The sequence below is a fragment of the Aquarana catesbeiana genome, linkage group LG01 (genome assembly GCF_042186555.1).
Source record: "Aquarana catesbeiana isolate 2022-GZ linkage group LG01, ASM4218655v1, whole genome shotgun sequence".
NCBI classification, from domain to species: Eukaryota; Metazoa; Chordata; class Amphibia; order Anura; family Ranidae; genus Aquarana; species Aquarana catesbeiana.
The window spans coordinates 39,554,788-39,578,455 of record NC_133324.1 but is presented as its reverse complement, the minus strand read 5'-3'; the positions used below and the strand labels follow the sequence as shown (position 1 = coordinate 39,578,455).

The window sequence follows — 23,668 nt, the reverse complement described above, 5'->3', positions numbered from 1 at the left end:
ATGGGACTCCTATAAGCTATTCCCTCGCTCCACGTTAATTATTCCTATCAATAAAATCAAGACAAATTCCTCCAGTGCCCTCGGAAAGGCGCTGGAGGACCTATCCTCTGCTGAAAGAGACTTTGCCACCATCCCGACTCCCGCAAATGCAAACCTGCTTAAACTACAAACTAGAGTATTTATCCAGCTACAATATCAGAAAGCAAGACAAAAACTTTTTTTCTCTAAACAAAAAATGTTTGAATATGGGGAAAAAGCAGGCAAGTTATTGGCATACTTGGTGCACAGTTATACTACATGGCCCTGGAGGACAACAAATAACAGACCCACCCAGGGTAACCTCTATGTTCAGAGATTTCTTTGCTGACATGTACAAAACGACAGCTTCCACTGAGACACAATCAATGTCCCTCTTTCTTGAGAAGGTGATTTTCCCACAGCTGACAAAAGAACAGATAGACCTACTAGAGGCACCCCTCACCACAGACGAAATTACAATTGCTATTGCCAGTTTTGCCAGGTCTAAATCCCCAGGATCAGACGGACTCCCAATTGAGTTTTATTCCTAATTCAGTGAAATACTAACCCCTAAACTGCTAGCTTTATACAATCATCATCTTTGAGACTGGGACTTTACCCCCATCCATGACAGAGGCAACAATAGTCCTCATCCCCAAACCAGGAAAGGACCCGGGATACCCAGAATCCTATCGTCCAATATTCCTTCTACAGGTTAACATCAAAATATTGGCCAAAGTACTATCCATTAGGCTTAATCAGGTCATCTTATCACTAATACATACAGACCAGGCAGGTTTTATGCCTGGTCGCAACACCTCGTTTAATCTCCGGAAATTATATATGAATATACAGGCTACACATGAGGAGGTTGGTGACTTTGGACACAGCAAAAGCCTTCAACTCAGTGGAGTGGAGGTATCTCTGGAGATGCTTGGAGGGCTATGGCTTTGGTCTGAAATTTATTAAGTGGGTTAAATTACTATACCAGGCACCCAGGGCCAGGGTGGTGGCTAATGGGTGGTCGTCTCAGATGTTTGACCTCAGTAGAGGCACGAGGCAGGGCTGCCCCTTATCCCCACTATTGTATGCCCTTGCGGCAGAACCCCTTGCGATATCCATCCGAGCGAACCCGGAGATTAAAGGACTAAGACTGGGCTCTTTAATTGAAAAAATCAGTATGTATGCAGACGACACGCTGCTATATTTAGCGGATTCGGGCCCATCTTTATGTACCGCACTCCACACGATCGAACAATTCAGAATATTTTCAGGACTGAAAATCAATTGGGATAAGTCACAAATTCTACCAATTGATAGCTTCCCACCCCCAGAATCCCAAGCCAGACTACTGCTTCAGAGAGTTGATGTTATTAAATATCTAGGGATCCATATATCCAGATCCCCTGCAGATTATGTATCCCTCAATATAGACCCTCTCCTTTCCATGGTTAAAAATAAAGTACGGGTTTGGTCCAGGTTCCCACTTGGGACCTGGGGTCGCATAAATTTAATTAAAATGATCTTATTCCCTAAAATACTGTATGTTCTCTAGTTTACTTACCCCTGAAACATTTCAAATCTTTAGAGTCCCTTCTCAAGCCATTTGTGTGGGGTACCAACAGACACAAACTGGCATGGCAAACTCTCAAGAACCCGGCTGACCTTGGTGGCACAGCTCTTCCTGACTTTAACCTATATTACATTGCATCACAACTGTCACAGCTCTTCCACTTAGATAAAACAGACAGCGAGAGATTTCTCACGCTCCTATGTCCAAAATGGGCACAACACACCAAGGACTCGATATATGCAATAGCATCGGGCTCAGGGGGGATGAAACCAGGGGAGAATAGACATACCATGCTATATCACTACAGGAAAATATGGCACTTAGCCGCCTCCAAACTTGAAATCCCCCAATTCAATGATTACACGCCGGTATGGCACAACAAGAATCTTCCTGAATTCAACAAAATTCATGACACAAACTTATGGTCCATGCAGGGAATATTTTATCTGCATCACTTACTAAAAGAAGGGCATCTTAAAACTTTTGATTCACTTAAAGAAGAATTTACAATTCAGAATCAAATGTTCTTTAGATTTCTACAAATCCGTCATGCGGCACAATCGCAATTTCCTGATTCCCTCCCAAACCCTACACCTAATGTCCTTATGGCAGTAATTAAGAACACGGACCCCCATAAACTGATTTCAGCTTTCTATAACATGCTCTCAACCCCCATCTCTACTAGAATAGCATATGATCTCAAACCAAGATGGGAAAGAGAAGTGGGGCCAATAGAGGATGAGGAGTGGGGGGAGGCACTGGAGTCTTGTAAGGCTGTGTCCCCCAAATTATCAGACCGTCTGTCGCAGCTTTACATTCTTCATAGGGCATACCTCACACCCCTTAGAGTGGCAAGATACAAACGCACACAATCTACCACATGCCTGATGTGTGGGAAAGAGACAGGCACTTTTTTCCACTTGATCTGGACATGTCCTAAGATTCAAGGTTTGTGGGAACAAATTGTGACATTTCTACACGATACAATGGGCTCACCCCTAGCTCTAGACCCAAAACAATGCCTCCTGGGTATAATTCCAGACACAATTGACAAATATACAAAAACATTTGTACATGAGACACTCTTTGCAGCAAGAAAGATCATAGCTAAAAAATGGATGAGACAAACGCCTCCCAAAATAGTGGAATGGAAGGTGGAGGTGAATAATACCTTGCTGTATAAGAAATGCATATATATTAATAGAGGTTGCCCTGCCAAATACAACAAGATATGGGACCGTTGGCTCCAAGAGTCTGATACCTGTGTATAATGAAACCAAATTAGTATGGAATGATTACCTGGGTGCGCGCCTCGATGTGTAGTTTCTATGTGTTAAATGTATACATATAGAATATTCTCACATGACAAGAACAATGTATCAATTATCCTATGTACAGACTGTATAACAATCAATGTACTAGTTACCAAGTTTATATGTTAAAGCAAACATAACATATATGCACCAGTTGATTAATAAAACCTTTGTTCAATGTAAAAAAAAAAAAAAAAAAATTGAATTTAGCTGTGGTATTGTTCTAAACACGGGAAAACTGTGCCACTTTACAGGCATACTATAGACACCCCCCAGGCACAATATTTAAAGGAATATTTCATTTTTATTCTTTCACTTTAAGCATTATTAAAATCACTGCTCCTGAAAAAACGTCAGTTTTTAAAACTTTTTTTTGGATTGATACATGTCCCCTGGGGCAGGACTCAGGTCCCCAAACACTTTTTAGGGCAAAAACTTGCATATAAGCCTTTAAAATTAGCACTTTAGATTTTTTTATGTTCGTGTCCCATCGACTTTAACAGTGTTCGCATATTCAAACAAACTTTTTTGCACGTTTGGATGTTATGGTGCAAACCGAACCGGGGGGGGGGTGTGTTTGACTCATCCCTAGTACTGAGTGGGCATCGACTAGCGTATTGAAAGATTCCACACAAGATTCACACAATTTGTCCTTTATATGATCCACCCTATACCTCAGGACTTATATGTCAGCTTGCATGACGTGGAAGTATGATTTCATATTGATTTGGGGAGACACCCTGAGGGAAGTTAGCATGTTTTTCAGCACAGTCTCTGACACTGGGTGGTCTGAGGTAGTGATCACAGCGCAGGGGTCTGTGTGTGGCTGTGAGGTCTGTGGGTTGGTAGCCTGTATGCTCCTTCCATGTCCAGAGATCTCAGGGCATCATTTGAGCCTGGACTTCACTGGGCTTCTTGTGAAGGGTGTGGAGGCCCCTGTGGATGACACCCTATGTGGAGAGCAGGGGCCTGAACCATGTCCTGAGGAGGCTTCTCTCCTCCTCTGAGAGCTACCGCAGGCATCATTTTGGTGTGAACCGGCGGGGAGCTTGGAGAAGAAGACAGACAGCTTGACAGGCTGCAGCACTTCCCTCCTTCTATGGGGCATAGCTGAGGGTTGCCTGAGGTGGAGGGAGCAAGAACCACTGTTCTGATGTGCGCAGGGGCCCAGGAATCATCGCTTGTCTCCGACGACTGAGCGGAGCTCCTGTGTCAGGTGGCCATTCAGCAGGGTGGTCCACATGCCCCCTCAACATCGACTATCTTCTATCCATGTCTTCTACCTTATATAGCTAATGAAAGCTCAGGAAGTTGCTATTTGGCTAGTGTTACCATCGGGATCGGCTGCATGTGTCAGGTCTTCTGTTTGTTTTTAAGCAGGTGTCAGGCATCATGACCGATGATGGATTTACAATGAGGAATATTTTTATGTTTTTTTTGTTTTGTTTTTTAATAAAGGACCTGCCAAATTTTTTAGTGTCTTTATTTCAACTTTAGGGGGGAGGTGTACTCATTCACATGGGGGGTGTGGGATTTATGGACCCCTTATTGAAAAAGTGGGCATTCAGATTCCGCTAAGAAATCCTCACCTGTAGACCACCAGGCAAGATATGTGGGGAAGAGGCCTTTGTTCTCATTAACAGGGGGGCAGGTTGCTTTACCAGGGGGTCACCCCTGGCAAGGTACCCCTCATGATCAGGGCATGTGGCCTGATATGGTTCAGGAGGGGAGGTGCATGCTCATCCCCCCTTCCCAATCCAGCTTGACTGCATGCTTGGATTAAGGGTCCAGAATACATTTTTACGTGTAGCCCCTTTAAAATCTGTGTCAGAACCAAAGGGTCTGGTATGTATTTTCTAGGAGACCTCATGCATTTTTTTTTGTGTGAAGTACCCCCCTAAATTCATACAAGACTTAAGGGGTTTTACTTTAAGCAATTGAAAAAAATAACTACTTCGGGCATAATGGTTTCTTAGGTTTTTTTTTTTGCATTGGTACATGTTCCCCAGGGCAATGCCCACCTCCCTTTTGACACCTCTTTGCCTATTAGTGCAAAAAATGGGCATTTTTAATTTAAATGGTTTCAATGAAGTTCACCAAACTCCTGCTGAACTGAACCCAAGGCAGTTTGGCTCATCACTACCTGCCAGACCTGTGCAGAATATACCAAAACAGACCACAAGTAGATCAAAAGGCCACATGGCTGGTTTAAACACCTAGTGGTGAAACTTTAACTTTACAGATATGCTGTTTAAAACTTAGCATTACCTCAACCTTGTTTTTTTGTTTTGTATTTTAAAAATATTTTACATTTATATAGAAATTATTAACTTACTGTTTTGGAAAACAATAACTTTTTGTAGACCCTCTTTCGGGTATTACATGAACCTCCTAGCTTTCCTTTCCGCAATTGATAATATTAACCAGGATCCTGACATCTTACCCAATATCACTCTCGGCTTCCATCTATATGATTCATGGCTGGAACCCAGGAAGGCTGTACAGAGTGTTCTGCGGATCTTATCTGGACCAAATGGGACAATTCCTAATTATTCATGTAAAGGACATGGCAGGCTGACTGGTGTTATTGGAGATCAATATTCATCCACTACAATCCCAATCGCCCAAATCCTCGGATTGTACAGGTACACACAGGTGAGTGAAAACTTCTTGTATAATTGTAATACTATTCTAAGTCAACAGAGGCAACAATTAACATTTTACAAAAACATGCCATGCCTTTATAATGTGAGAAGAATGAAGTAGTTTTGCTGCTCATATTCACACAGACTTCTCACAAACTTCTTTCTTTATTATTTATCGGGATTCCCTCAATATATTTTGATTTGTCACATCTGACAAAAAAATTTTTGGGTTGTTTTCTTTTTTCTTTTTTTTTAAAGGCTGTTTTTTTTTGGGGGGGGGGGTTGTATTTTTTTCAAGGCTGATCTTTGTTTTATTTTATTTTTAGTTTTACTCCCTAATATTTTTGTGTGTGTTTTGTGTGTCAAGTTACCACAACACCATTGATATCTTATATTATTTAATCTCAAGAAGGTTGCTTGGTGTTGGTGTCCCTTGTTAATTTCACATTGTATTTTTGAAATGTACCTGAATCCTCACAAACAAACTGTCCTTTTTTAAGGAAAACACACATAGGCAAGTATAATTGAAACAAAAAATCCTTTATTAAGGGCTCAGAACCAAACAAAGAGGGAGGCAATGCTGGATAAACAGCAGAAATTGGCGAAGCCTTGGACCCCCAGGGCAGACATCAATTATTTAACATCAAAATTGGTGGCCTGAGGAGTCCATATCTAAGGGAGTGCAGTCTGGTCCAGAAGTCCCAGAGAGAAAGCAGCATATGACATCTGTGTCCCCAGGCTGTGGTACTACAAGAGGCTGCATCTTTTGCCAGACCAGACTGGACCCAGGGTCATCACTTTCTGGTCTTCTTTCCACGCTTCCTTCCTGGCTGTGGCTCTGGTGTTGGAGATGTGGCAGGAGGAGGAGTAGGACCTGGAGGAGGAGGAGTAGTAGGACCTGGAGGAGGAGGAAGAGGAGGAGTAGTAGGACCTGGAGGAGGAGAAGGACTATGTGTGAGGTCACAAATGTGGGTAGCAGATGTTATTTGGCCCCTCAACCCCCTATTGAGAGCTTCCAAAATTAAGGACTCACACAGGAGTCGTTGGTCCTCCTCAATCTGCAGCATTTTGCAGGCAGTTATGCAAGCAAAGTCCTCCTCCACAGTGTGAGGGGTTCTCAGGGCCTCTGTAGCCTTCCAAAAGAGGCCTATGGCAGCCTCCTCCAGGTTACTCCTCTTCCTGCCACTTTGTCTTTGAAGGTGTAGGGTAGGGACCTGGGTATCAGGCAGCCTACCTGGCCCGGCCACCTCCTGGCTGAGACTTCCCTGTGTATGAAAAAGGGACATGGTTTGAGTTTTTGCTTCATCAATCACAATCATAAATTAGCAATCCAAACTAACATCTATTTAACATCATTGATTGGACAACCAGAAATATTTAGAGGAATGCCATACCTGGCTCAAGCTGGGCTCCTCCACATGTTGCTGCCTGGAAGGCCCAGGTTGGGCGTCAGAAGCCTCAGCTGGGGTGGAAGGAAGCGTGGAAGGAAGACTGGAGAGTGCTGGCCTGTGTTCAGTCTGACCTGCCAGAAAATGCAGCCTGTCATAGTACCACAGCCTGGGGACATAAATGTCATCTGCAGCTCCTGATCTCTGGGAATCCTGGACCTTGTTGTGCTCCCTTAGATAAGTGCTCCTCAGGCCACCAATTAGGATCTTCAAATAGGTGATGTCTGCCGTGGGGATCACCGTCTTCAAAAATTCCAGCAAATTATCCAGCGCTGCCTTCCTCTTTGTTTCATTCTTATATTCAGGGTGGTTTATCAGCCACAGACAAGACAGCTGCCTGAACATATCAATGAAGATTGGCATAAAGTCCTTATCTTTCAAGATATCCATTTTCACTGCAAGACACAACACAAGACAAACCCTAATGTCAGCCTAAAGTCTTCTAAACTTGTGCAAATACAGGCCTCAATCTAGAAGCAGTATAGGCCCAATGTTAAATCTCACCTTCGTTATTACGATCGGCGCCTCTGTTACTCCTTCCTCCGCTCACAGATCGTACGTACTACGCATGCGTGTTACGCTTTATAGACACTGCGCATGCGTGAAACTCTGCCCGCCCCTGACGTTCTTTCTAGTCTATTCCCCGCCCCTTCTCGTTCGGCGCAGTAGGGAAGAGCACATGGCGGAGTCAGAGCAGGTGTCTGATATTTACACCAACGAGGAGGAGGAAAGCCCGGAGCCTGAAACGTCCCGATCCAGAAGGGGACGATTTAAGGCATCAAATATGTCCTTTAGGGAGATGTTGGAGATGGTCGACATAATGAAGAGGGCCGACTATGATGGAAAGTATGGACCTTACCCCAACCCCAATGTCAGAAAGGCCAAGATCATGGCGAAAGTGGTCAAAAGTCTGCACCGGAATTTCGGGGTACGACGATCGAAAGATCAGCTCAGGAAACGGTGGTCGGACCTAAAATTAAGAGAGCATGAGCAGTACAGAAAGATCCGGAGAGTGCTGCAAAAAAGTAAGTAGTTGTCCTGTGTTCCTATTCTTTATGTTTCTTACGTTCGTGCTGCTCCATGTGCTTTTCTTAACTGTTATCCAGTTTAAAAGGTCAACTTTCATGTTCATGGGCACATTATTCGTTCGTATCAAACATTTTTCTTTCGGCCTATAAAACACCATTGTTTTGGCCATATGTATTTTACCACATTTTTTAGGGCCTACTTGTATGAAAATAATTTGGTTCTGTAGATGGGTTTGTTACTAGAATGAAATGCAAACTAGATTGTGTGTAAGGAGAGGACACTCAGCAGCAGTTTTCACAGCTGGACTCTGGAGCACTAGTGTGGAACACAAGAACACCCTTTTTATTAGGGGGCATACACAGGTGCTCCAGTGTATACTATAGGGGGGTCTCCATCTGTGAAGCTTGGACAAAACAGGTAACGTATTGTAGCTTGACAAAGGACACTAAAAATTCTACATCTTGGAACTCTGCCCAAACAGACAATTGTACCCCACTTCCAAGCAATGTTTCATATTTTTAGTTGTGCCATCAAATATCTGTGTGCTAAGTATACCATTTTTTTTTCACATAGGGGAGAAAAGACTTGGAGGATACCCCTCATCCGAGGAGACCAGAGACCCCCCACCTCTGGAAGAAGGGGAAATCCCCCAAAGACAAGAAGAGCAGGAGGAAGAAGACGTGGTGGAACTAGTCACCACAACAGGTGAGTGTCTGCGACCACAGGCTCAGGTATGAGATGGATGCCGGCATATTTATAATACATGTTTTTTTTTGGTTTCTATCTTTTTAGGTGATCTTGATGTTGTGGATCCAGGGCATTTCACCTCGGAAAGTGCACAGATCTTGATTGGGGAGATCATGGGGTGTAATAGGGACTTGGAAAACATCAAGAAAAGCATCAATGATGTTCTTCAAAAAAATAAGAACATCATTAATGTTTTGGGGAGAGTTTAAAACCCCTCCAAAGCCCTTTCTTTTATGGTGTGCTACAATTTTAAAATTTTTTGTATAATTGGAGAAAAGCCAAATTTTGAAGATGCACACAGTGTGTTAACATGTGCTATCTGCCATCATGGAAGATCAATGAACGCGTTTTGGGGGTGCAGCCCCTTCCTCAATAATAAAGTAGCTGTGAAGAAGGGGTGGCTCCCCAAAAACACGTCCCTTGATCCCCCATGATGGCAGCTAGCACATGTTGTCATTCGACTATTTGTGTGCATCTTCAAAATGTGGCTTTTCCGGGGGTGACTTCACCCCATCTGAACGCAATATCAAACACAGTTCCTAAATACTCATGTCTGATATTGCCTTCAAGTTCTACCAAATGTGAACTTTGTAAGTTCTAGATTTGTGTCTTTCTTGTTGGTTTTAAACATGCCTGTTTTATCTTAAATGGACATTCCTACTTTTTCTAATGTGACCCCAAAAATTGTTATACAACAAACATGTTGGTTTGTTTTAAAAACCTTGTCTAAATGCACATGTGATTGTGCTGGTATTAAAAAGATTGTTAATCAAGAATGTGTGGATTATTGTCTCAATGCTACAACACTTTTGTTGTGCTCCAATTGGTGTTTTCAGTGACAATGGGTGTTATTTCCTAAGGGCAAATCCACTTTGCACTCCAAGTGCAGTTTCAACTGCACTTGGAGTGCAAAGTGTCTTTGCCTTTAGTAAATAACACCCAACAATGCTTTGTATAAGGTTACACAATCAAGCCATTTTCAGGACTCAACACATTTCTGTCAGGGTCAGCTAAAACAAACACAAGCAGTAAATGTCACCAAAGATTTGCTTAATGTTTTTTTTTTTTATTTGATAAAGGTTTCACACATTGTCTGGCATATTGATAGCCCCCCTACCCGCAAAGAATTCAAGGTATCTTAGCCGGACATCACGGGCACTCAGGGAGGGCAAGCCAGGACGGCCACTTTCAAGCGCCGTCAGGGTTGGTTCATTTAGAATTCCGGCCTCAGGCCCAACTGAGCCAGCATAGTTGGCAGAATGTTGCTGTAAAAAGTTGTGAAGAACACAGCACGCCAGGATAATATGATTCAGTTTGTACTCCGCCATGTCCATGGGTGTAAGAAATAGGCGGAACCGGCTGGCCATGATTCCAAACGTGTTCTCCACCACTCTTCTGGCTCTGGCCAGCCAGTAATTAAAAACCCTCTGGCCTGGGGTGAGGGTCCTCATCGGGAATGGCCGCATAATATGGTCCCCCAGCGCAAAGGCTTCATCCGCAACAAAGACGAATGGGAGTCCTTCCACATTGTCTTCTGGAGGTGGCAAGTCCAAGCTGCCAGTCTGGAGATGCCTGTAGAACTCAGTCTGGGCGATGACTCCACCATCGGACATCCAGACATTCTTTCTCACGTCCACATACAGGAACTCATAAGTAGCTGACACCACCGCCAACATCACAATACTATTGAACCCCTTGTAATTATAATAGTATGACCCCGAGTTGGGTGGTGGGATATGTGGACGTGTTTCCCATCAATTTCCCCACCGCAGTTAGGAAAGTCCCACCGCTGGGCAAAGTGGGAGGCCACAGTCTGCCATTCCTGTGGCGTGGAAGGAAACTGTTGAGGAAAACAAAAAAAATTTGTCTTTTTGCACATAAACATGGAAAGCAGATTAGACACAAACATTCTTGGCCAACATCAAGATAACATTTATTTATGGGAATTTTTAAACACCAAAGTATAAGGTACACCTATCATATCCCCCCCTCTCCTGGGCCATTTCTAATATTATAGGGGGGGGGAGCTCTTGGACAGGTAACCCTCTCCACTTCATTGAGAGATGAATGCCTAAATAATGGGTATTACTTTGAACAGCCCCTCCTTAGTTACACTATTGGCAGCCCACTGGACAGGTAAGAAGTGTCATTATACAAAGATATAAATACACACTGTACACATTTTAGCACATTTGGACATTCTGCTATTACCTATCAAGATAATAATAGGATAAAAAAACTTTAAACACTACCATTTGAAAGTATACAGGCAGGCCCTAGCACTACATGCTTTGGGGAATTCATCCATAAATCTGACCACTAAAGAGATGGGTATAGTGTATGGGTTTGGCAAAGTCAGCAGATAGAGGATTGAGGATAGATAGAGAATTGGTACCAGCTGACTTAGCAGTTGGGGGGAGGGAGGGTTCCAAATGATTTGGGGACCCCCCAAAAAAACCTCTGGCACTCTGCCTGAATTTAAAGCACAAATCACATTTAAAAACATTTTAGGGGGTGTTTGGGGTAAAGCACTACTATGGAACTGATAAAATACATTGTTAAGTGACTACATGAGGTGAATATAGGGCCAGGAGAGCATGCTGGGGAGGTAAGTGAAGGCAAATATGTATGAAGGACAACAAAAATAATTACCTAAAAATCCAGCATGCATGAGGACAAAGGGGACATTCACAGCATATTACAATCATGGTAATTAGGGAATGAGGAAAGAAATACAATATATTAGCAAACATTAAATACAATAAAATGTGATATTAAAGGATAAAAATCTTACCTTAATATAGTCCTTCTGCAGTACCTGGATGATGGCAGAACAGGTCTCCAGGATAATGATCCCCAGAGCCTGGGGGGAAATGCCTGTTGAGAACTTCAAGTCCTGCAGGCTTCTCCCCGTCGCCAAGTACCGCAGGATGGCAACGAGCCTCTGTTCCGGAGTGTTGGCTTGCCTCATGCAGGTATCCTGCCTGCTAATATAGGGGGTCAGCAAAGCCAACAAATGGTGAAATACGGGGTCCGTCATCCGGAGAAAGTTCCTGAAATCATCAGGATTATTCTCATGGATCTCACGGAGCAAAGGCATATGACAGAACTGGTCACGCTGAAGCAACCAATTCTTGGTCCATGAACTCCTCCCCACCCTGTTCATGGACTGGACTTGTGTCAAGGTCAGGACCCCAACACCAAGCCCCCGCACAGCACGAACTCTACGAGGAGTATGTATACGCAACATGGCTAGAAAACGGTCGGCTGCTCAGAACAAAGTAACAGAATGCACTGAAGAACAGCAAGGCCTGTGAAGAGAGACCTGAAAAACAGTAATGAACGAACAAGAACACAATGACAAAGTCACGCATAGCTTGCTTGCACGCACTGAAGAGCAGATACAAACCCACAAGCACAAACTGAACAGCAGAAAACGATCTGAAAACCACGAGTCTGAAACAACGCGAATCGTCTCTCACCAAACTTTTACTAACACGAGATTAGCAAAAGGAGCCCAAAGGGTGCCGCGCTTGGTTCTGAACTGGCATTTTCTAGTCTCGTCGTACGTGGTTTACGTCACCACGTTCTTCGCGATCGGAAATTCCGCCAACTTTGTGCGACCGTGTGTACGCAAGACAAGTTTGAGCCAACATCCGACGGAAAAAATACTAGGATTTTGTTGTCGGAATGTCCGATCAATGTCCGACCGTGTGTACGGGGCATAACAGTTAAAATTAATGAATACACAACTGGCACCATCACTAAGGATTTTGTTCCATTTTTCATAATTAAAATTCAGTGCAATTACCTTTTTTTAGGGCTTTTATCTATGGTAATGTGACTGTTCAGTCCACTCTTCTCCCGCTGCTTGGAGAGCTAGGGGCAGAGAATGAAGAAAACCTCTGGGAGCAGCTACCAATTAGAGTGGTGATGGCTGGGCTTTGGGATAGGAGGATCCACTGTTAATCCTACTTCACCAACAACACTATTTGATAGGGTGGGTAGAGGTATTTAATTTACAATGGCTCCTCCTGTCATTACTATTCACAGCAGTGGTGGCCGGTGGTATATTTTTTTGGGGGCTGCAATCTGTCCACCGCCACCAACACCTCCCATGGTCGGTCTGGTCTCCCATACCGTCCCCCCATCGGTCGGGTGTCCCCGCACCCCTTCTGTCGCACTTACCCCATCTACAGTAGATGACCGTGATATTGTGGTAATCTTGCCGCTGTTATCGGCGAGATTGACACCTGCGAGCCCAATCGCGGGAGCCAGCGCCGAGCTGGCTTGCTCATCGGGAAAGGAAAAATGTGTTTTTTCCTTTCCCGATGAGCGACAAGCATTGCTGACAGGTGTTTGGTATGAATCATGAGGGAGAACTCCACACCAAATTTTAAATAAAAAACCGGCATGGGTTCCCCTCCAAGAGCATACCAGGCCCTCAGGTCTGGTATGTATTTTAAGGGGAACCCCCTACGCCGAAAAACAGCATGGGGGTCCCCCCAAAATCCATACCAGCCCGGCCGGTCAGAAAAGTGGGTGGGGACAAGCGAGCGGCCCCCCTCCTGAACCGTACCAGGCCGCATGCCCTCAACATGGGGGGGTGGGTGCTCTGGGGCAGGGGGGCGCCCTGCGCCCCCCCCAACCCCAAAGCACCTTATCCTCATGTTGATGAGGACAAGGCCCTTTTCCCAAAAACACTGGCTATTGTTTGTCGGGGTCTGCGGGCGCTCTCGCGCTGGCTGCAATAGGAGAATGTGTTTTTCCTATTGCAGCCAGCGTGAGATGTACAGTAACCTGTCGCCGAGAACCAGCGCGATGGGATTGTGCTGGAAACACATTCCCGCGGGCAGGTACTGTAGGTCCCGGGCTTCCTCCGGGCGGCGGGCGGCTTCACCCTTTGTCTCCTCCTTCCTCAGCTTCACAGCAGTGCAGCTTCCCCTGCATCTCCTTCCTCCTCCTCCTCAGTGGCCAATAGGATTGCTTCTCCTCTCGGCCAATTGGGTCTCAGGAATCAGGAACACAATAGCAAATATTTTTTCGCTATTGTCACACAACTGGGTGTGCTTGGGGCGCAGTGCCCACCCTTTTTTCGAAGGGTTGCCACTGATTCACAGCAGAGCAGAGGTCCTGCCCACCACCAAGCCCATTCAGAGAGATAAGTAACTTAGACACCTGGAGCATTTACACAAGTGATGGCAATGCAGTGCAGAGTTTCCAACCACTACCCAGATTGTACAGAGAACAGGGTAAGCAGTAGACACCTTGAGCATATTCACAGGTGGTGGCAACACTGTAGAATGTAGAAAAGCCTGCAGATCATTGCCGCTGCCAACATTCAGGAAGAAGTGACTGGCAGGATCAATTAGCATTTTAGTTTGAAGTAAATGTATTAAACAAAATAGAAGGCACACAATGACAGACACATTTATTGTATTTTTCTTGGTTTTATTGGGGGGGGGGGGGGGGGTACTGACACTTTAGCTTTTCTTATTTGGTCCATTTTGGTTTGTTAAACATACCTCTGAAAGGTATTCTATAGTATAGGTTCAAAAAAATACCCGTTGATCCTGTGTGAGGACAGATCTAGATCTAGACAGATCTAGTCATTACCTGAGCACAGCATCTCTGCCTCTTTTTTTCCAGGCTATTGCTCCTAAAAGGTTATTGCTGCTAACAAGTCTTAATTGTTTTTAAAAATAATTTGAAGCTTATTTGAAGGTCTGTGTGTGTGTTACTTTGTTCTGTCTTTGCTGAATCAATGCAAAGGGGTATTAGATCTTGTACTGTGTTTACTGGGCTCTCTGATTCATTTCCGGGTTGCTCTTAGCTTTTAAAGTTATACCTATAAGGTACATATGCATACACATGAACTGTAAGAAGCTTGTAGACCAGGGGCGTGAAACTAGTTGCCCTCCAGCTGTTGCAAAACTACAAATCCCATTATGCCTCTGCCTGTAGGAGGCATGCTTGTGACTGTCAGCCTTGCAATGCATCATGGGACTTGTAGTTCTGCAACAGCTGGAGGGCCGCCAGTTTGACACTTGTTATGTAGACTATCCTTTGCTGGCCTCTTTCTGAAAATGCTGGTAAACTGGTGTAGCAACCCTAAAGTTAAAAGTCTGGATGGCCGCACTCCTATAAAATCACCTTTATAGAGCCATGATAGAAAAACGACAATCTATACAGAAATGAGGGTACAAATACAGCACAGCTAACGTGTTTCACACCTTCCCTGGTGCTTAGTAAAAGCTATGACTAAGCACCAGGGATTTCCATATGCAGAGGTAGTGGAGTAGAAGGATTTTGTTACCTGGATCGGTGTATTTCTTTTTCTTGGTGTAGCATCCTTGTCTTAAACAGGGCTGCTAGTAAATTTAGCTGCTGCTGGGTTTTCTCCTAAGGTTCAAGCTGTGGTTCCTCTTTTCTGTCAATAGGTAGCACTGTTGCCTTTGGTATTAGTATGATGAGCAGTGCCCCGTACACACGGTCAGATTTTCCGACGGAAAATGAGTGATAGGACCTTGTTGTCGGAAATTCCGACCGTGTGTGGGCTCCATCACACATTTTACATCGGATTTTCCGACACACAAAGTTTGAGAGCAGGCTATAAAATTTTCCGACAACAAAATCAGTTGTCGGAAATTCCGATCATGTGTACACAAATCCGATGGACAAAGTGCCACGCCTGCTCAGAATAAATAAAGACATGAAAGCTATTGGCCACTGCCCTGTTTATAGTCCCGACATACGTGTTTTACGTCACCGCGTTCAGAATGATTGGATTTTCCGACAACTTTGTGTGACCGTGTGTATGCAAGACAAGTTTGAGCCAACATCCGTCGGAAAAAATAACGGTGACCCCGCCCCCCTCTGACGCACGGGACATGACGGGACTTCCCTGTGGCATTCCCCGTGACGTCACAGGGAAGTCCCGTCAATGCACCGTGCGTCAGAGGGGGGTGGGGTCACCGGGTGGCCCCGCCCCCCGTTATTTAAGAACCGTCAAACGAAGAGACGCCGTCACACAACGGGAGCCTCCCTCCATGCCAGCATGGGTGCAGAGCGGCCCGGAGAAGAAAATGAAGAAGAGAAGAAGAGAAGAAGGAAGAAGAGAAGAAGATGAAGAAGAAGATGAAGAGAAGAGTGGGAGCCTCCCCCCATGCCATGGGTGCGGAGCGGCCCGAGGAGAAGAAGATAGAAGACGCTGCGGAGGAGATGCTGGACGAGAACGCCGGAGAAAGAACCAGAAGAGCCAGAAGAACCAGAAGAAGAAGATGAAGGAAGATAGAAGAAAGAAGAAGCATTTAAATAAAGGAATTGTCAAAAACTGTCTCTTGTCATTTTTAACATTTTTGACTGTTTTTTAGTGAAATGGTAGGGGTAAGTACCCCCTTTCCATTTCACACAGGGGGTGGCCGGAATCTGGGGGTTCCCTTGTTAAAGGGGGCTTCCAGATTCCGATAAGCCCCCCGCCCGCAGACCCCCACAACCACCGGCCAGGGTTGTGGGGATGAGGCCCTTGTCCTCATCAACATGGGGACAAGGTGTTTTGGGGGGCTACCCCAAAGCAACCTCCCAATGTTGAGGGCATGTGGCCTGGTACGGTTTAGGAGGGGGGGGCACACTCTCGTCCCCCCCTCTTTTCCTGCGGCCTGCCAGGTTGCGTGCTTGGATAAGGGTCTGGTATGGAATTTAGGGGGAACCCCATGTCATTTTTTTTTTAAATTTTGGCCGGGGTTCCCCTTAATATCCATACCAGACCTAAAGGGCCTGGTATGGAATTTAGGGGGACTCCCACGTCTTTTTTTTTTATTTTGGTTCGGGGTTGCCCTGTGGGGAATTCCCATGCCATTTTTATCAATGAACTTCTATGTGTATTGTCGGCAATGCAATAGCCGCGAGTAGTTTTAAATGGGTTTTTCCTTCGAAATGTCATTTTGCTATCAGACTGTTCTAAACACGGGAAACATGCGCCCCTTTACAGGCATACTATAGACACCCCCCAGCTACGAAATTTAAAGGGATATTACACTTTTATTGTTTGACTTTAAGCATTATTAAAATCACTGCTCCTGAAAAAACGGCAGTTTTTAAAACTTTTTTTTGCATTGATTCATGTCCCCTGCGGCAGGACCCAGGTCCCCAAACACTTTTTATGACAATAACTTGCATATAAGCCTTTAAAATTAGCACTTTTGATTATTCATGTTTGTGTCCCATAGACTTTAACGGGGTTTTTCCTGTTCGCATGTTCTGGTGCGAACCGAACAGGGGGGTGTTCGGCTCATCCCTACTCTTGTTGCCTGTGGCATGCTGAGAAGGATGGGGTTCTGAGGAAGTACCAGAGGAAACTCTTCATTAGCTGGGGTCTATGAAGAGGCTGGGAAAATTTCAAGAGGGAACTCATCCAAGGAAATTCTGTACGGTTGTTGTGAGTTGAGTTTTGTTGCTAGAGGAGACAGCTGTGGCTACATAGATACAGAACACTGGGTGCAGATGAAAGGCCCTGGTTATGTATTGCCAAACGACCCCCTGTTCTGTTCGAACCAGAACTTTCGAACATCAGGAAAGTTCAGAACCAAATAACGAACTTCATTGAAGTTTATGGGACCCAAATGTGAAAAATCTAAAGTGCCCATTTTGAAGGCTTATATGCAAGTAATTGGGCATACAATGGTTATGGGGGCCCAGGTACTGTCCTGGGGGACATGTATCAATGAAAAAAAAGTTTGTAAAAAACATCATTTTTAAATGAGCAATGATTTATTGATGCTTGAAGTGAAAGTATAAAAATGAAAAATTCCTTTCAGTATAGTGCCTGGGGGCTCCCTTAGTATACTGGTAAAGTGGTACATATTTACTGTGTATAGAAGCTGCTGCAGCAAAAACTGCATTCTTAAAGCCCAAAAAATGAAATTTGCCCTGCAAGCTTTCTTTTGCCTGAGCATACATATGATATAGCCCCGCCCCTATACCCACCCACAGGACCTGTTTAGCTCTATAAAAGTCTGACTGAGAGCTACCTCCCCCATTCTCCTTTTTGCCCTCAAAGATCAACACCTACAGACTGTTACAATCAGGATAAGCTCTTACCTGCCGACTATGTCAGAGTCCGTTTGGGTTCAGCCTCTCCCAAACGTGGTCCCACATCTTAGGCTGCTAAATGCACCAACAAGGTGGGGAGCCCCTTCTGGTGGTCTTTTGGGGTCAAGGTATTCTCTAATCAGAGACGGCAATCCTCTTGTGGCATGCCTGCTGTGGGGTCCGGATCTGGTGGCTGGGACTGTATGGCAACTGTGTCTTTCCATGAAATCTGTTTCAGGTCTGTCTTTTCTGTTTAAACATTTCTCAATGGCTAAAATGTCTCCAGTGGTATGATTTTCATTTTTCCTGTATATGGGCTAAGGGGGGAGATTGCGCTTTTGCAGCGGTCCCTCTTCTCCCTCCTCAGGGGTTCCTGGGGCTCGTGCATGGCTCTTCTCTCTCTTTTGGCTGGCCACGGCAGCCTTGAGTGATCCTGCTCGTCCGCGCATGTGGGGTGGACTCCAGCGGCTATGTTTTTGAGACCTATAGATGCCGGCACATGCGCGATGGACCGCGAGGATGCAGTGGCCATCTTGGAATATGAATAAGGCTTCCCTCGAATGGTGCTGACCTCCTGAATAGGAGGATGGAAGAAGGGGGTGGGTAGAGCTACTCATAATGCACCATATTTAAAGGGCACAGATACAAAAATGGATGTCTTTTGATTTCTGGCATCAGGACATGCAGTATCTCTGTAGAGGAGCAGCCAGAGACTTCTCTTTCTCTCTTCTTATTTTCCTTCTCTGTTGCCATGCAGTCCCCTTTGCTCCTTTCAGTTCTTCCACCAGCATGAGCCTACCGTCACAGAACCAAGACCACTGCTAGGGATGAGCCGAGCACCCCCAGTTCGGTTTGCACCAGAACCTGCGAACCCACCAAAAATTTGCACGAACTTTAGAACCCCATTGACGTCTATGGGACTCGAACGTTCAAAATCAAAATTTTAAAGGCTAATTTGCATGGTATTGTCCTAAAAAGGGTTTGGGGACCCGGATCCAGCCCCAGGGGACATATATCAATGCAAAAAAAAGTTGTAAAAATGTCCATTTTTTTGGGAGCAGTGATTTTATGATGCTTAAAGTAAAAAAAAAAAAAGTGAAATATTCCTTTAAATATCGTACCTGGGGGGTGTCTATAGTATGCCTGTAAAGTGGCGCGTGTTTCCCGTGCTTAGAACAGTCCCTGCACAAAATGACATTTTTAAAGGAATAAAAGTCATTAAAAACGGCTTGGAGCTTTAGGCCCCTTTCACACGATCGGACCGTTCAGATCCGCCTATCAGTTTTGAAGGCGGACCTGAACGGGCGCTCTATGTTAGCCTATGGAGCGACGGATGTCAGTGGACACATGTCCGCTGACATCCGACCCGGTCTGATCCGCAAAAAAGCAGACGGATGGCACTACGTTCAGATCCGTCGCTATCGGATCGGATGAGATCTGATGAAAACAGACATGCTGTCCGTTTTCATCCGATCCCTCCATAGGCAGCAGTGGCACCTGACAAGCCCCTCCCCGCTCGGTGAGCAGAGAAGGACCTGTCATCCGCCGGCTCAGCGGAGATCAATGGAGAGATCTCCCGCTGAACCGACGGACCGAGTCGGGCTTCGTGGAAGCGGAGTCCGCCTCGTGTGAATGAGGGCTTAATGTAATGTCAGGTCCTGGCAATATGGATGAAAATCCGTGAGACAAACGGCATGGGTACCCCCCAGTCCATTACCAGGCCCTTTGGGTCTTGTATGGATATTAAGGGGAACCCCGCACCCAAATTAAAAAAAGGAAAGGCGTGGGACCACCAGGCCCTATATACTCTGAACAGCAGTATACAGGCGGTGCAAACAAGACAGGGATTGTAGGTTTGTTGTTAAGTAGAATCTGTTTGTAATTTTGAACTGGTACATTTTTAACGTGTTTAGCTCCAGCCAAAAAATCTATTTTAAGCTTTTTGGAAAACATGCGGAACGGTTATCACCCCTGTGACATTTGTTTTGCTGTCTGTGCTCCTCTTCAGAAGATTTCACCTCACTTTTTGTCCCAATGACAAATGTTTTTTGAAAATTTGGGGTTTTTAGTGAAACAAGGATTGGTGATAAAGCATCAGTGGAAAAGGGAAACGTTTTTCACATATTAACACTTACAGGAGAGAATTTCCCTTCCTAGGGGTAGATTTCATCTCACTTCCTGTTGTCTCCTTCCGTTTGCAAGTAGGAGTCGTTTGTAAGTTGGATGTTTGAAAGTAGGGGCCTGCCCTATATGCTCTGCAGAAATTGGGGCCTTAGGTGTTGGTGTTGCCACAACACTGTAATCCCTCACAGGGCCCTGCTGTGAAATATTAGATCAAGAATTGTAATTACATGTCCCTGTTGAACAGGGCCAGAAAAATTGGGCCTTTGGTGGTGGTGGTGCTGGTGCCACAGTCCTCACAGTTGGGCACAGAAACGGGCCTTGCTGTGAAATATTAGATCAAGAATTCTAATTACATGTCCCTGTTGAACAGGGGCAGAAAAATTGGGCCTTAGGCTGGTGCAGGTGCCACAACACTGCAACCCCTCACAGATACTCTAGTTGGAGGCAGGAACGAGCCCTGCTGCAAAGAATTGCATCAAAAATTGTAATTACACGCCCCTATTAAACAGGGGCTGAAAAATTGGGCCTTAGGCACTGGTGGCAGCGCCCAGAACCAAAAATGTTCTTACAAGCTATCATCATGAACATTAAGGAGGAAGAGAATAATTACTCAGCATAAGATAGTCACTCAGCATCAGCATAGGCAATCTTTGAAGGGATCTGAGATTTAAAAAAAAATTATTCGGTTACATCAGCATCAGGTGCTTGGTAACTGGTGGTGATCCAAGACTGATTCATTTTTATGAAGGTCAGTCGATCGACCGAGTCGGTGGACAGACGCACCCTGTGATCGGTTACAAAGCCTCCAGCAGCACTGAATGTGCGTTCCGAAAGAACGCTGGATGTAGGATAGGCCAGTAGCTCAATTGCATACTGTGCAAGCTCTGGCCAGTGATCCATCCTCAAGATCCCGTAACCCAGAGGACTTTCAGTGGGAAAGGTGTCCAAGTCAGATCTTGCCCCTAGGTATTCCTGCACCATGTAAAACAGACGCTGGCGATGGTTGCTGGAACTGATCATACCTTGGGGCTGCGGACTAAAAAATTGTCTGAATGCATCGGTCAGACGGCCACCTTCTCCACCGCTCCTTCTTTGACTGACCGAAGCCTCAGAAACACGTTGTCCAGGAACAGGAGTTTGTAACCCCCCAGTCTCTGGGAACACGTTGCACAGACCTTTCTGCAAGGCCTCCTGAAGATGTTTCATCCTCTGCTACCTCTGCGACGGTAAGATAACGTGGATCAAGGAGGGTTGCCAGCCAGTATTGATCCCTCTCCTTGATACCACGAATACAAGGATCCTTCCTCAGGCTTTGCAGGATCAGGGAGGCCATGCAACGTAGGTTTGCTGAGGCATTCGGTCCGGAGTCCTCTGGGTCACTAAGGATGACATGATCCGCAGCCACCTCCTCCCCGCCACGTACAAATCCATGGGTTTCTTCGGACTGTAAATGATCCCTTAAAGACTGCTGCTGATGCTGAGTGCCAGGCTCCACCTCCATGCTGACACAATCCTCCTCCTTGTCCTCTTCCTGTGTGATCGGCAGGGACGCAGGAACACTGTCTGGATAAAGGGGGCCTTGAGAGCTAAGGAAGTCCTCCTCTTCCTGCCTCTGTTCTGCCTCAAGTGCCCTGTCCATTATTCCATGCAGCGTGTGCTCCAACAGGTGGACAAGGGGGACAGTGGGGAAAAAAAACAAGCTCCCCTGACCCTGTCCTGGTGCCATAGTCGCACAGGTACTCATTGACGGCCCTCTGCTGCATGTGTAGCCACTGCAGCATGGCCAACATTGAGTTCTACCTGGTGGGCATGTCACAGATTAGGCGGTTCTTGGGCAGGTTCAATTACTTTTGGAGGTCTGCCAGCCGAGCACTGGCATTATATGACTGGCGGAAATGCACACAGACTTTCCTGGCCTGCCTCAGGACATCCTGTAAGCCCGGGTACCTGCCAAAGAACTGCTGCACCACCAAGTTAAGGACGTGAGCCAAACAGGGCACATGGGTCATTTGTCCCTGTCGGAGGGCAGAGAGGAGGTTGGTGCCATTGTCGCAAACCACCATTCCTGCCTTAAGTTGGTGTGGCGTCAACCACCTCTGAACCTGCCCCTGCAGAGCTGACAGAACCTCTGCCCCAGTGTGGCTCCTGTCCCCCAAGCACACCAGCTCAAGCACCGCATGACATCTTTTGGCCTGCATACTTGCATAGCCCCTTGAATGCCTATGGAGCACCGCTGGTTCCGAGGACAAAGCACAGGAACAGGCCATGGAGGAAGAAGAAGAAGAGGGGGTGGAGGAGAGAGGTGTGTCAGAATAACCAGTAGTGGCATTTTGGAGGCGTGGTGGTGGAACAACCTCCAACACTACTGCACCTTGTCCTGCATCCTTCCCAGCTGCCAGCAGAATCACCCAATGCACCGTGAAACTTAGGTAACATCCCTGTCCATGCCTGCTGGACCATGAGTCAGCGGTAATATGCACCTTACCGCTGACTGCCCTGTCCAGCAAGGCCAAGACATTGCCTTCCACATGCCGGTAGAGAGCCGGAATCGCCTTCCATGAGAAAAAGTGGTGTTTGGGAACCTGCCACTGAGGAACCGCACATTCCAAAAACTCAGAAAAGGGGACAGAGTCTACCAACTGAAAAGGTAGCAGTTGAAGTGCTAGCAATTTTGCCAAGCTAGCATTCAACCGCTGGGCATGTGGATGGCTGGGAGCGAACTTCTTTCTGCGGTGCAGAAGCTGGGGCAAGGAAATTTGCCTGGTACATTCTGACGTTGGTGTACTGATAGCAGATTGCCCGCAAGTACTTGGCTGTGACACACCTAATTCTACACCTTCATTCCTCTCAGTGCAGGTCTCAGAGAGGACTGAAGGTATAGTGGGGTTGGAGATCCCAGCTGATGAGGAGCAAGGAGAGGTCCTCTTTGTTCTTTGGTGTGGGTCTTTTAGGTACGCTTGCCAATGAACTGCATGGCAGGTAAATATATGTCTGGTCAAGCATGTGGTGCCCAAGCGGGAGATGTTCTGGCCACGCGAGATACACTTGAGACATATGTTGCAAATAGCAGCGGTGCAATCTGATGCACTCGTCTCAAAAAAGGCCCACACCAAATAACTTTTGGAATAACGCGCAGAGACAGCAGCGCCCTGCGCCATGCGGCTCAACACGGCAGCTGCCAAAAAAAAGGCCAAGCGTGTCCCACGGCCACGTAGTAGTATTATTAGTATGATAACCCCTGCACTTGTCTTCAGGTAGCTATACTGTAGGTGCAACTGTGCAGGGTACACAGTAAAGTAGCTGGAAATACTTCAATGAGCCTACACAAGCACCTGGCTTCAGGTTGCTATACTGTAGGTCATACTGTGCAGGGTACACAGTACAGTAGCTGGAAATACTTCAATGAGCCTACACAAGCACCTGGCTGCAGGTTGCTATACTGTAGGTCAGACTTTGCAGGGTACACAGTACAGTAGCTGGAAATACTTCAATGAGCCTACACAACTCTGGCTGCAGGTTGCTATACTGTAGGTCAGACTGTGCAGGGCACACAGTACAGTAGCTGGAAATACTGTAAAAACACCTGAAAACTCAAATAGGGGAATTGGCGCCGTTCACAAATCAGATAATGATAAAATATCTCACCATGAGAAAATCTGTGCATCAAAGTGTATCATCAAA

General features: G+C 45.8%; 1 protein-coding gene across 1 annotated transcript in view; it reads left to right on the top strand.

Moving 5' to 3' along the window:
* LOC141140741 (vomeronasal type-2 receptor 26-like) overlaps positions 1-23,668 on the top strand; it is a 193,385-nt gene that overhangs the window by 49,801 nt on the left and 119,916 nt on the right. The window contains exon 2 of the mRNA XM_073628243.1: positions 5,268-5,559. Within this exon, the coding sequence (XP_073484344.1) occupies positions 5,268-5,559 (292 nt within the window). The remainder of the gene's footprint in view (positions 1-5,267; positions 5,560-23,668) is intronic.